At 39.7% G+C, this 15,354-nt stretch overlaps 1 protein-coding gene across 2 annotated transcripts in view; it reads right to left on the bottom strand.

Annotated features, from left to right (window-relative positions):
- Positions 1–8,090: 8,090 nt before the first annotated feature.
- The window catches only part of ltc4s (leukotriene C4 synthase), an 8,095-nt gene continuing 831 nt past the window's right edge, over positions 8,091–15,354 (bottom strand). Inside the window, exons 2-5 of one of the 2 annotated variants that reach the window (XM_085471267.1) lie at positions 12,582–12,681; positions 12,311–12,381; positions 12,132–12,213; positions 8,091–11,363 (exon numbers count right to left, since the gene is read on the bottom strand). In XM_085471267.1, coding sequence (XP_085327393.1) covers positions 11,222–11,363; positions 12,132–12,213; positions 12,311–12,381; positions 12,582–12,681 — 395 coding nt within the window. In that variant the 3' untranslated portion in view covers positions 8,091–11,221. Of the gene's footprint in view, positions 11,364–12,131; positions 12,214–12,246; positions 12,382–12,581; positions 12,682–15,354 lie in introns of both variants that reach the window. The other variant, XM_085471276.1, reaches the window with a different exon arrangement.

Genomic DNA, 15,354 nt, shown 5'->3' with positions numbered 1-15,354 from the left:
GTCAAAAATCCCAAAACATCCCAAAACGAATATATTTATTATCTATATAGAATATAAATAATATATAAATCTAATATATTTTATTATTTATTTTATTCAGTGGATAACATTTTATTTTGTTTTCATATAATATTATTCTTGCAAATAAGTCCAGCTTCACATCTGAACAGTAAGAACATAAATCTTCAGACTGCATTTCCTCCACACTGTACTAAAGTCTGGACAGTAAATTTACACATCACTTTAATACCAGCTTGTAAGACTTCAGAAATCTTTCACACTCCTGTCACGGCTGTAGCATCGCAGTTCTATTTTCCCACAGCGTTTGAAAGTAGCCGCATATCAAAACTGTGACATGCGCAGTAGCGACTCTATTGTCTATGGGAACCGTTATGGTAATGCAGAAAACTCGTGTGTAAGGCCTTAACCCCCACCCCCCTCCCCGCCCCCCGCTCAGCGGTTTATTTCATCCTGAGGAAACTCCTACACAACAAAATTAATCTGAGAGCACCAGATAATCTATGAGTAATCTGAATTTCAACATAAAGTGAGGGTGTAATGGCTCTGAAACGCCCTCTGGACCTTAAATTACTTCACATCTTGAAAAAAAAGTATGTAGAATATGTTACTGTGGATGTCAAAATAATAATAATTTAAACATAATAATAATAATAATAATTTCCAGGTGGAAAATTCACACAAACGGCTATTTTGGTTCACGAGCTGCAGAGTTTCACGCAGAAAGGTGTCAGATAAAAGTAAATATTTAGTTAGTCACGGTAAATTAATGTAGCGCAAATAACTTTTTTATTGTATTTAATCTTTGCAATGGTGTTAAGTTATAAACGTTATCTGCTGCCAGAGAAACCTAGATTAGTTAGAAAGGTTTTTTATCAGAAGTCATCTTGATAAGTTAAATAAAGACAATATAATATCAAACATCTTTTTACCATTCATCCACTATTTTGGTATCTGTCCAAATACCAAGCAAATACAGGGCCAGTATTTCAGATACCAATAGAATACCAGTAATTTTACTCTACAAAGGAAGGTGTAGGGGAGAGCAGTGTGTCATGATTCATAAATCATCATCCATTTGAAAATTCTGAATACAATCTAAAGACCAGTGCCATTTTTTTTTATTTCCTTTTAGCTTATCATGTATATTGAACTTTTATTTTTTTTTTAGAAAGAGATGGAATGTAAATGTGCCTCCTTTGAATAACTTTAAGTCAACTTATGATGTTTAAATGTGCCACAGGCTATAAAATAGACAGAGAAGAGCAGGAATGATCAGTGGGACTGAATCAGTCTGTGGAGAAGGAGCTCTGCTGCTTCTGTGGAGTGGTGCAGCTGAGACTGGTTCTTCATAATGACCTCCTGAGTCCTGACTTTCACTGACTGCTTCAGATTCTGACCAGCCTTGTGCGTTAGCCTGTCCAGCCTTCTGACATCTGTGTTACACAGAAAATTTGAGATGTACGAAGTGAACGACAAAGAAGATGGGACTAGCTAATGAGGGTGGGGGCGTGGCCTGCTCGGCTTCACCTCAGCTGAAGTGGACCTCTGCACTGTTTGCACTGATGATGTCACAAAGTCCTTCCTTTACCTACAGTCTGTGGTTAAGCTGTGTCCAGATGACTGCAGATACAGTAGTATCTTCTGCAGGCCCTTGTAGTCATTAACAAGGAGACTTTCCCTACTCGTCCATGTCAACTACTGTCATCTTATTGTCAGCTGCAGCAATAGTGTCAATACTGTCACTGCTCTGACCCGCAGCTGAGCTTTCAGGGTGGTGTCTGCTTGAATTACAGCATTTCTATCAGCTGATGTCATGGTCAAGGGTGTGTGTGAGGTATGTAAATGCTAAGTCTGACTCTCTTTAGGGTTTAGGAAGATGATGTTATTGGTGTGATCAGGAAAAACTTCTCAGATCATTCACAGTTATTCAAAATAAAAATATATAACCAGCATAGTGCATGCTACTTACACAATGCTTTATTGTTCCACACTGACATATGTTTTTACTTATGAGTTTATCACTGAGATATGAGATAAACATAGGAGAAGAAAACAGTGAGCAATGCTAGCTAATTTTAGCTTAGAAATCAAATATCAATAACTTCACTAAACAAGCACAACCCAGGTGCGACACGAGGACAAAAACCAACACTCACATGTCTTCATACAGGGTTTAAACAGAGACAACATTACAGTACAAGCTAAGGTTAGTCAGCTGGTCTAACTCAGCAGTCTCCAACCTTCTTTGCGCCACGGGCTGGTTTATGTCCGTCAATAGTTTCACAGACAGGCCTTTAAGGTGTCACAGATAAATACAACAAAATAAAACCAGACACATGGGAAAAAACCCAGGGAAACCGGTTAACAATAAAAACGATTAAGAAAAATAACTATAAAAACTGATTAAAACCCCGAAAACCATAAATTTCACACCCGAGCTCAACTCTCGCGGCCTGGTACCAAACGACTCATGGACTGGTACTGGGGTTGGGGGCCGCTGGTCTAACTAGTTCTATATTAGCAAGCACTAGCATGCCTGCTAACACAGACAAATGGCAGTCTGTGTCATTTTAAATGGCTGGTTTTAGTGGATACAATCAAATACCAACTTATCCAAACTCGCTGCCCTGATATGAGAACTTATCAATCCTGGAAGCTGATAAATTACATCATCAGTTAGTATTATTATAGCCATCAGACTAGCATAGAAAAATACAGCTAGTGGGCTAAGTATAACTTGATTGCAAGCTTTATCACTAGCAAAATCATATCAGAGAGGTAATGCTAGTTGGCTAATTTTCCAAATTACCTCACCCATTTTCTTGATAATGACACAAATGAGGACTAGTTCTAACTATTTTAACTAGGTAAACACATTTAAAGTAGAGACAGTCATTCACTTAAACTGCTAGTAAATATTTTTGAAATTCTTTATCAGCTAGTGGTGCAAAATAATTATCAGTATAATTGCGCAGCATAACTAAGTTGCAGCTAGCTGCCTGACCATGTCGCTTGCTAACATTATAGCTACAAAAATCACATCTGAATGGGAATGCTAGTTAGCTAGCTTTCCAAATTCCTTTTTCCAACTAACACAACACTAAATTTTGTATAATGTGTTTATTTTAGTCATCAAAGCAAATAAGACCATATATTTGGTGGTAACCTGGTCTACAGGAGTGGATGTATTTCTGTTAGAGATTACAAAAAGCCTAAATTCAGAGAGTCAGCGGCTGTTTGGCTGGATGAGGTTTTTGGGGTTTAACTGCAGCTCGGCAGTGAAACCCTGCTCCTGTTTTATGACCATTATACGAGCAAAACGCAAAGCTTGTAAAGCTCTGAAACTCACTTAGGACATGTGCCAGCTGTGTGTTTCTGTTAAAACACTTTTGAGCTTTAAATGTGACCAAAGAGAATCCCATTTTAATAATTACAGGTTTTGATATCATACTTTATGGGTCCTTGAACTTGTGGGCCATCTTTTTCTCCAGATATCAGAAAAAGAAAAAGTCCTCAGCACCAACTCTAAAAACATATCCTGAATATAATGAAATCAAAAAATAACAGTAAGTTTCCAGTGTTCCCTTATTTCCTCATGTCCTCCTTTATCTTCTGAACTTCCTGAGTCATTCTTGTTCAACTCAAACACGTGAAGTCAGTGATTCAGAACATGGCAGGGAAAAAGACAATAACACAATCAGGTCTGGATGTGTGAATGTGCGAGTGAATGTGAGTATGAATGATTGTCTGTCCTTGTGTGTTAGCCCTGCGACAGACTGGCGACCTGTCCAGGGTGTACCGCGCCTCTCGCCCTATGACAGCTGGGATTGGCTCCAGCACCCCCCGCGACCCTGAAAAGGATAAGCGGTAGCGAAGGATGGACGAATGGACAAGTAGGGCTGTAACTATAGATTATTTCAGTAATCAAGTAATCTATCGATTATTCCATCGATTAATCTAGTAAACGGATAAAAAATACTTTTGTCTTATTAATGAGCAATCATAAACATTCAAAAGAGAAAAAACACAGGTCTTTCACAATAAACGACTCATTGGATTCTGTTTTTTCCGTGGAGCTTTACTGCAGATTCTTCTGCCATGTAAGACAAATGGCGGTGGATGGAGCAGCTACAAATTTCACTTTTCTAGTTGTCGGAGTTTGTTGATCAGGTGCTTTGATGAAGGACTCCTGCAGCTTTTTCCCAATAAAGTGTTTTAATGTTGATCACAGGAACAGAGCTGCTGTTTGTTTTCACTCTGCCTGACCTCACTCTTTGCCCTTTGTGGTGTGTAAATAGACTCCGCCTCTATGTTAAAAGGTGCCAGCGTCATCATCACTGCTGCTGTTGTGTTAGGTGTTTTTGTTTCAGTATTTTTGTTTTAAACTGAGAGCTGTGTGGCCTTATTGTTATCTGAGTTTTTATTCACACGCTGCTCCTAAATACATTTGTACTGCGGGTCTGTTTTTAGTCATAAACGTGTCTGAAGCACTCCCATTTACATCATTTAACACATCGCCATGCTGCAGAGCTGTGCATTAAACAAATCATTGAAGTCAAGAATTTGTGTCAAATCAAATTATTTGAATTACTCAATGAATAGTTGCAGCTCTAGAAACAACATTAGCGAGCAAGCTAGCTATGATTAGCTCTGTCAGTAAGTAAACTAATGTTAGCTAATGCTAGCCAGCAAAATATCTATTTTTATGTAATGAAGCCAACCAGGCTGGGGACCTTAGGTGGTCAACATCAGCAGGACATTCAGGACATGATGGGATCATTTGGTCGTCAACATCCCGTTCGTCCCTGAGGTGTCTTTTTATCTGGCTAACGTTAGCAAACTCTATATAAGTTGTCTCAGGTAGCAAAATACTTTCTGGAGATGGTCGGCAAATACATGTAAATTCTGGATCTGGTAACTTAAATTGACATTTTTAAATTTCTCTTTCAGCTAATGTTTTGACTTTCTGAAACAAGATCACTGAATTGATGCAGTGTAGCTGCTTTTTTCCTAAATTGTTGTTAGCACAATCATACCTGAGTGTAATCGTACGCTATCGTGACACCTTTTTTTAATTTCGGCCCTCTTTATAGAAAATTTTTACTTTTTATGGTGAACTGAAGTTTTTCTATGACCTTATTCAAAGTCACTGACAAAATCAGGATTCTCATGGCAGGGCTGTGTTAAATAAAGATACGTTTTTAAAATAATTTTGTTTGCCTACATCTTAAAATGCCAGTAGGTAGACACCTGGACACACGGTTAATCTAATCCGGCTCAGATTAACAGCCTCACTAACTATGATCTCAGCCAATCAGCATTAAGCTCTTAATAGAATCACTAGAAACAGGAAGCTCAGATGATGCTGCTGAAAACAAATGACAGGACCTGTTTAACAGATCTTTATAATCTCACATCCACAGGAAGCAGGCAAAGTTAACTAACTCACTGATTTACATGACAAGAAGCTGGTTAATGATAGGCTCAGGTCACTCTGGTTGTGTGACGTCTTTACGGTGGCTTTTAATAACAACCTTCTTAAATGAGTCATCACCACATGTCTGAGTATACTTTAAGATCAAATCGACCACTTTTAGAAGTTGTTTGTTTCTTTTTGTGGTCCATAGGTGTCTTTGTCCATTTTTTTTCCATAACCAGTTCCCCTCTCTTATGTGACCACATACAGATGCACCAGTGTCACATGGCTCCACCCGTGATGGGTGGTCAAATGTAGTTTAACTCGAGTCCCTCAACTTCTGACACTAGAACCTGACCCTTTAGGCTCTGAGCACGTTCAAGTAAAAAGCAGGTTTTGTGCGTCATGTGACTATGAGTGACTCACAGGGAACACAAAAATATAACAATAAATAACATCAGAGATTAATGCTGCAGAAACTCATTAATATGGTGATTTAGTGCACAGAGCAATAAACATGTTAATTCAAAAAAGTGCGCTCAAACTGGATCCATTTAAACATTCAAGCCTTCTGTCCGACAACCTGGTAAAGGAGACGTGGAAATCGCTTCAGGTTGTCTGCAGATCAAACTGAAATAATGTTATTGACTGATCATGTTTTCTGTAAGACTCAGAGACAAGTTGAACAGCATTCTGTCCATCACAGATGAATAGGTGCGCAGAGACACACAGTCTGTGCTGCTGTCTTGGTGATGTTTGTAAGGTGTGGCTTAACAAGCCTCGCATTTAAACTGTATTTAAAACGTGTTTTATGCTTCAGATATTAAAAAACTGTGATATCTTCCCTAAACGTAACAAAGTCTCTTTACTTAACGTTTGTTGTTTGTTTATGTGGAAGCTCAGTGGAAGCCAACTCAGGAGTTTAGCAGCTGTGCAACATTTTCCAGCTCCTCCTGAAGCTTTTCCAGACTGAGGAGGGACAAGTCAGGACCTCAGGTATCGTTTACCTGTTGGTAAACTCATAATCAGAGGTCACAGAGAGGCATGAAATTATTTTTACGTTGTTAGATGTGATTGTGAGCCTTTCTCAGACACCGGGTCTTAGAAATGTGTTTCGCTGGTGTTCAGGTGTTTGATGGCGAGCGATGGAGGCAGTCTGCGGTGCTGTCTCTGATGGGCGGAGCCTGAGAAGATGGCGCAGAGTGAAGCAGCTGTTGTTGGATGGAAAGTTATCCTGACGCTGAGAACAACAACTGCTGCTCCGCCGTCTGCCAAAGAGACGACGACACGCTAAAAATACACACAGGGCCGCATTCCACACATGAACCAGCGTACGCGCACTTGTGTGTGTGTGTGTGTGTGATAATGTACAGGCTGTACAGACCTGGCTGCACCTCCTAATATAAACTCGAGCAGAGCTGCTCTATAAATAGTCTTCAGTTCTTTGTGGTGCAGATTACAGTTCGGCGTGAGAAAATTCAAACAACCTGAGTGACAACTTACTCACAATCCACCTCTGACCCACAGACATGTGAAAAACTAAGACAAAAGTCATTTAATAACTAGTGACTGATAGTTGCAACCTATCACCTTACAACTCTATGTAAATCCCTCCTGAAACGAGGGCAGAAATGGCTCCACGCGGGTAGAAGAGAGGTAAAAGTCAACACAGTGGGGGCTAAATATAGATCACGGTCATAGACTGCATATAAATGGATTGATGTTGTCACCATGATGCCACCCACTGTTTAGGGGCTGTTCATTTTGAAGACTCGACTTAGCATTTTGACTGCTGCCTAACCTACAGACTGTATGGGAGCATCAAACAGACACACATACCTGATGATTTAACGCTCAGTAGAATCTAAATAAAGTCCCAAAACTGGAGCTCAGACTGCTTTGATGGTCTCTTAGTTTAATTAATCTCACAGCAGCCAGATTATTGGTCAGATAATTCCATTAAAAAAAGGCTCCAACAGCACAAACACGGTCCAGAGCTCCAGGTCAGGGACTCCAATTAGCTGAGGTGAAGACTAGCAGACAGCTAGCAGCTACAGCTGCCTGTCAGTCAAAGAGGCTGTCAGAAAGAAAACATTCACACCTGTCCAGGTGTTATAAAAGTTTAAATTATCCATAGAGACCAGAACAGTTGTTCTATCAGGCTGTAAACAGGTGTATGTCTGCTGTGAAGTCAGATATTTTAACGTGGGAGTCTGTGGGGACTGACTCACTGCTGGAGCCCCTGCTGGACGTTAGAGGAACTGCAGCTGTTGGTGCCTCAGCTTCATTTTCTTTTACCCTGCAGCTTGATGGCAGGTCTGAGTGTTACTGGTCAGGGCTCCTCTCAGCCTCCAGGTTGTAACTTGGTTCTCTCGTTTGGTGGATGTAAACAGCAGATAGAAAATAGTTCCTACATGAAAGTAAGAGATTTCGGTGTATTTTAACCAAGAGATGATTTTTATAGAGAGACATTACTGGTTTGATTAGCGTAACTTTCAGCTGATGGGAGATGCTTGTCTAGCAGACACTGAGCAGTTTACACCGACATGGATAAACAGCAGTGTGCTCCAGAGGAAAAATATCTACATCAGACTTCAGGACAAACACAAAACTATGTAAGATGTCCTCCTTTTTGTTGTTGGAGGCTTCTGAGAACTTCTTAAAGCTTTAATTAGAGCTGTTTTGTTCTGAAGGCAGCGTTCATATCACACTGCTCGACGTGACTCGGCTCTCCTCAGGCCGCTGGTCGGATGATCGGATTTTTCCAAATAAACACAAACTGCGGACGCACACAAGAAAGATTTGATCTCCAACAGCCGGTCACTTCACAGTTTACAGGCTTATATCAGCTTCTGCTGCCTGGGGTTTTTACAAATAGACTACACTTGTGATACAAAGTAGTTTTGATTTTAAAGATGAATCCTCATAAACCAACAAAGACGCCTTTATCCTCCACAAACACAGATCTCACTGTTTTACCTTATAAATGTTACCTGAAGATCAAAGGCTGCAGGATTATCTTTGAATTATAAAACGTACATTTTTTTTCGTAGGACAGCAGAGTTTAATGAATGTATCGATCTCAGTATAAACCTCATGTCACAGATCTAATGCTGTTACACTTCTGGCTTTCATGACAGACGAGTCAGGCTGAAAACCAGCAGAGGGGTTTTACCCCTGCCTCCATAGACACTTGTGCTTTAGGAGCCCCCACCCCTCTACACCCGATGGCAGCTGTGCTGGTGCGGTCCATGTTTTTTTATAGGTAGTAAGTGGAAATATCAGCCTGCGCCTGGATCACATTAACGGCCTGACTCGCTGGTTTAATTAACCGCACATTAACTGTAGAGATCTCAGCAGGAGCAGAGTTATGCTGGTTTTAATGTTTAAAGATGCTGCAGAAGCAAATAAAAGCACGGAAATAATCAAGATGTCACCTGAAGCTTCTTTTTAGCTTCTGATAAACCTGAATGCGTTTTTGTGCAAAAGGACTGTGGGTTTCATGTCCACTTGTCCCTGAGGAACAATTACAGCAAAGAAAAAAAAAAGGTTTCAGTGCTCATACTGAAGACACACCTCAAATGTGGTAGAAATTTTGAACATTTTTACTTTTTAAGAACTGCTTATTCTGAAATCCTCCATATTGTTTCATTTATGTTTTTTAGAGGTGAGGCTGCGATGGTTTGAACTTGTGCTGAGGAGGCAGCATGGACATGTTGGACAAAGGATGATGAAGATCAGAGATGGGCTGTAACGTGTTACTGTAATCCGATTACTTTTTTCAAGTAACAAGTAAGGGATTACTATTGCAAAAACGGTAATTAGATTACCGTTACTTTCCCATAGGAACGCTGTGTTACTGCGTTACTAAAACCTTGATTTTTTGCGAGAATGTCTCATGACAATGACGTTAGCAAGTGCGACGTTTGTGACAACAGCTGTGTGCAGATCAACAATGGATCACATATCGATTGTGGGAGAGAGTATGAGCGTGCAGCGTTTAAAGCGTGGAAGTACTAACCTTACTTTGAGTTTGATTCCATAAAAAGTGACAAAAACTTTAGCGTCCGTTGTGCGTGGGAAGAAAACTTCTTTTTACAGCGAAAAAAACCCCCTAAACTTCCAAGCAAGCAGTGCGCTACGACGTAATGGGAAACTCAGAGAAACTCGTGGATTCTTCCACTGACCACTGCGGCACACCTGCACCAGGATAAACCTCCGCCTACCCTACTCCTGCTTTACAGGTGAAAATAGAGCAAAAGGACCGCTGAGTCTTTGACTTTATTTTCTGCTGTGTTTTACTTGCATCTATTTGAAAGACTGAGTGTAAACACAAAAAAAAAATTATTTTATGTGCAGAAAATAGGTTTAAATATTAAACAAATTTCTTCCAGTCAGTGAATGTTGCATATAATTAAATGTTTGCATGATGCATAAAGTTAAAAGATTAAAACTAACAAAACAAGTTTTAAAAAGAGACTTTTCCATTTGATTACATTTTGTATGATGGATTATGCAGAAAAAGTAGAATTGGGCTGAAAGATCTATCGCTTTATCACCTATTCAGGTTGTAAATCGTGTTTTTAAAAAGTAACTAATTAATTACTTTTGAAAATAAGTAATCAGTAAAGTAACGGGATTACTTTTTTGGGGAAGTAATCAGTAATTAGTTACTGATTACTTTTTTCAAGTAACTTGACCAACACTAATGAAGATGGAGCTCCCAGGCAGGAGGAAAAGGGGAAGACCTCGGAGAAGATTCATGGATGTAGTGAAGGAGGACCAGCAGAGGGGCTGGTTTCTATTTTAATCATCTCAGGACTCCTCAGCTTTACCTGCTGTTAGGCTCAACAAAAGTCCATCGTATTAATTTAAGGTTAAAAATAAGCACTATAGATTTGAGGTATGAAAAAGAGTTTTATAGTGAATTTAGAACTTATTTTTAAACAAATTTTTATTTAAATATTAAAACAAATTAAAAAAATTATTTGTATGTTGATTGACTTAAAATCAGTTTTTCTCAAAATGATCAAGTTATTCTTCATCTTCAGTGTTTATTACCCAGAGCCTCTATAAATGAAATGCTGCCACCTTGTGGCCAAAAACAGGAACGTGAGGACTGAAATGTGCTTTATAAAAAGGTCATATTTAATAACATGAAGTTAAAAAGGGCCAGTATGTGGGGGTGGGGGTGGAGCATTAGAAGAAAAAGAAAAAACTTTATGAATATTTATCAAAACAGTTCATTGTTATTTATTGTCAAAAGCATTGTTTCAGTTTGCTGGCTTTTGTTTGCCTTCCACTAAAATTCTGTTGTTAAATCAGTTCAACCATAAATGGAAATTGTAGGGGAGGTTCCTCTTTCTGTAAACACAGCGTTTCCTCCTTGGTGTGCTGTGTAAATATGACTGAAGATGTCCTGAAAGCACATTTATTAATTATAGATGCAAAACGAAAGAGTTTAAGTTTTAAATATTGACTACCCCCTTATATCCACTATAACAAGAACGGGGCTTTAGCATGCAGCGCTTTAAATTGTAGTTAAGTATTTTTACACCGTGGTGTCTGTCGTTTGAAATGAAGAAACTTTGAGGTCAAAGTCGGGGTGTGGTGCCCTCTGCTGGTGATCAACAGAAACTGACAGATGCAGATACATCATCTCTCTTTATTCCCTACTTTCAGGTTGATAACAGAATATTTAACGAACTGTATGAGAAATACAGAGATGAAGATCAGAGTAGAAGACAACCTCTCCTCCCTTTTGTCACTTCTTATCCTCCTCGGTCAAAACAGCCCGAAGATGGAGCAAAGTTCCTGCAGCAGGTCCATGTTCAGGTAAACTCGGCAGATTGTGAGGAAAATGCCAACAGCCGAGAACCCGATGAGAATCCAGAGAATCTGAGCGCAGAAGTAAAGTGGAGCCAGACTGAAAGAGACCAGAGGCATGAACAGTGTTGAGTCAGTTTACCTGTTACACACCTGCACAGGCAGAACTACTCACAGTAAGTCATTTACAGGAGGCAGAAAGCTCTGTTCCACCTGGTTGAATGAACATTTTAGATTTTAACTAGTGACTATTTTCTAAAAGTGTTAGCATTTTGACCACAGCCAAAAGAGGCCACATACAGATACTACAGGAATCAGCCTGTAAACATTTTCATTTCTTGCTGTAAAGTTAGACATTTTTACATGAGTCTATGCGCGAGCCTCTAGTGGACATTAGAGGAAGTGCAGAATTTAGTTTAAAAAAAAAAATACAAGCTTTGAAAAAACCAACATGACGAGGCATTCAGGGGACAGTCTGGATCTAAACAATCGCAGTCAAAATAAATAACCTTAGCTTGGTGATTTTGTACTCTTGTCCTGTTTGCATAGCTCAAAATTTTGATAGTTGCCGTTTGTCAGACTGATATATAATTTCCCTAGAGATTAATATAGTATGCCGATTCTGATGATGTCACACAGTTGGACATTTTTAACTCAGCGTTTAACTTCACTGTGAACATTTAAAATTCAATAACCCTGAGAGATCCCATCCTTCAGAGGGTATGAAAGCCAGAGCAGGAACTTTCCATAAAGTAAAACTCACATTTCATATGGGAGTTCCTGCAGTGCAAACGTTAGCATCAGTATAAGAATGATTTTAAACAGCGAGTGTATTTATTGTAATTGTAGGGGTTCTCATAGCTCTCACCGTCCCTGTGCAGACTCAGAATATCCTCTAAAGTAATTGAACCGTCCATATAAATAAAGCAAACCGCAGACTGAAGACAGACCTGAAACACACAGACACACCTTTAAATGTTTACCTTTTCAGGTCGTAAAGCGTACGTGTTAATGCTGCAGCAGCCTCTGTGGCTTCTGTCGCCTCACCTTGGCTGAAGAATACTCCAGATAGCCACAGCACGGTGATGAAGATGGGGAAGTACTCTGAGCAGTTTGCTCTAAACACAAAGGACAACAAAACTAACCGAAACTAAGTGGTAAAACACTACACACCACAGCCTCCAGGGGGCACCAGAGGCATCCCTTTCATTCTTACCAATTTATCAGGTAAAATTTCGTCCCTCCAAAATTGAAGGGTCCCCACAGGATTTTAGTAATACAAGTACATGCATAGACAAACAGACACAAAGGGGCTCACTGAGCTCTGAAGACCCTCTCAAATTCTGGTGGTCCAGTGGTGGCAGGTGGAGACACTGAATACTTCCTCCTGGCATAAATTACCTGGAGAGAGAAATAGGCTAAAAACATAAAGAACACATTTTAGTGCACATTACACTTTAATTACATGAACATTGTTTTTTTTTCAAATGTTAAATAAAAGATGGCTTCATGAGCTGTCCTTCACACAGCTTCTGCTACACAGACCAAAGTACACACCACGCTGCTCATCTATGCAAATTTTATTTATAAAAAGCTAAAAAAATAAATAAATAAAGTGGAAGCACGAATGCAGTGAGGGCTGTGAACGCCAGGTGTCACATGTACAGATAGTGTTAAAAATACTCTGTTAAAGTACTGACTCAACTCCTTAACTCAAAGTAAAGAGTAGCGACTCTAAAATGTAGTCTTGAAAGTAGCTCTTTGGAGGACGTTTCTACCAGCTATGTGTGTGTGCAGAGCTAACTCAACCTTGTGCTATATTAATGTAATAAAATATTAGATTAACAAACGTGGCCTACATTTTAATTCTCATAAATATTCAACTTGAATCAGATCAGCAGAACATGAACAGAGAAAGAGGAAAATTTAAAAACAAAAAAATATTTTCCCTTGCCTACATTGTAGAGGGTGACTTTGGCCCTAAACAGAAAGTGTACAGTCAGGGGTTAAAGTGGATTCAGCAGGTTAAGGAACCCTAAAAATTGGACACACCAATCTGTAATGGCTCAGCGTGGGGGGAAATCCTAAGTCACAATTTCTATTGAGAGCTGCAGTAGATTTTCTTAATGTACAAGCTGTGATCAGCTGTTTTAAATCCATCACAGTACAGCAAAGTAACCCATTTAACCCCTGCACTAACCTGCAGATGATTTTCATGCAGCTTTTAAATAACAGTCAGTAAAACATAATGTCACATGTACAGACCCAATATGCAATTTAAAAACACGATGACTATGCGTATATACTTTAAATTGCCAGTGAATCAAATACCACTGAGCAGTCTTTAATTTAAGCCCTGTCCTTCTTATCCTTCTCCATCTCTGCATTATTCTCTCCCTGTGAAATAAGCAGCTGGCCTTTAGCTGCCAACACACTGACAGTGCAGGGCTACCTCCATGCTGAAGTACCTTATGGACATCTGCAGTCGGCTAACTGCAGCCCCTGATTTTGCACTTGCTCATCTCTTTTAACCCTCTACTGCATGACTTTTTAATTTTGGGGGAAAAAAATATTTCTCCCTATTTTGGGGGAGCTTTAGGGTCCCTAATAATAATATATCAATCATAAAATTTGACAACCTGCTCCCCCCCCAAACAGATATTGGTTTGTTGCTTAAAGGCAACACGGGTAGTAAAATGCCAAGTTATTCTATAATAAGTTGTATTAGTACAACAAGGATGAACAAATAAATAAACAACAAATAAACAATGTAAACATTTCACAAAACAATAAAACACCAAAATACATCCAACATTTGACCCTAACCCCATGCACATGCGTGCGCACACACACACACACACACGTTGTGTTTCCATCACTTTTGGGGACATTACATTAATTTAATGGAGACTTAACCTGACTCTACCCATCACAAGTCCCTGCCTGAACCTTACCCTAACCCTGACTCAAGCCTTCGTAGGCGAGACCTCAATGTGAGTGTGTAAACAAATTTGTGTCCCCACAACAATAAGTAATACATGACCACATACACTGACACCCACACAGCAATATTGTTATGGCAGGGATCAGGCCCACACAATGTGCTTACACATGGCCCACATATCGCAATGAATAACGGCCCTTTGGTGGCCCAGACCTGGTTTGCCAGAGGTAATCCACACATGGGCCAGCACAAGGCCAGTTTCAGACACCCTGGTCGTCCTGTGCTGGCCCATGTGTGGATTACCTCTGGCAAACCTGATCTAGGCCACCAAAGGGCCGTTATTCATTGTGATATGTGGGCCATCTGTAGGTGGTGTGCAGCCACGGGCCAGTTGTAGACACACTGCTGGCCCTGTGCTGGCCCAGAACGGTTTCAGCTCTGGCCCCAGATGTCAGCATAATGTGTACCTTAATCAAGCCATGCAATAACAACAACAACAACAACATGTGCCAGAACATGCAAAACAGTGCAAAAGTAACATGCCGAAACTCTGTTCAGACAGTGAATGGACTGATTTTTATGTAGCGCTTTTCTACTCTCCCAGATTACGCAAAGTGCCGGCTTGATACCAGATCCTGGCCAGACCTGCTTGCTATGTAGGCACTAACACACACACACACACACAGTTACTTTACCAACTGACCCCTGAGCTCCTAAGTGTCCCTCAAACCTCATTCAGGGATCCACTCCTCTACTTCACTGTCACTCCCTGAATGCTCACGGTCCTCACTTTCTGAGGACAGAAAGTGCACACTCCCTTGGTTTCCTTGCATAAAAAGTTTTTGCATCCATGTCCTGTAATTATGAGTAGATTGTAAAGTAAAAAAATATTGACTATGATCACATAAATGCACACAAACACATCTCTACACACATATCCAAATGCATTATATTGCCTGAAAAAAAAAAATTGGGCTAACTGCGCAGTGTTGCCTTGAGGCAACGAATGAAAATGAACAGTTTTACAGTATAAATAAATTTTAAAAAGTAGAACAAACAATCAAATATGCTTCTTAACATATTCATGCACATACAAGTATTTTTAATATACATTTATTTCACTATAAACATGTAAAATTGTGATCTT

This window comes from Copadichromis virginalis, linkage group LG2, assembly GCF_057382275.1.
Source record: "Copadichromis virginalis isolate Kocher_CV1m ecotype Utaka linkage group LG2, C_Virginalis_male_GT1.1, whole genome shotgun sequence".
In the NCBI taxonomy this organism is placed as follows: Eukaryota; Metazoa; Chordata; class Actinopteri; order Cichliformes; family Cichlidae; genus Copadichromis; species Copadichromis virginalis.
This window is presented reverse-complemented; position numbering and strand designations above follow the sequence as displayed.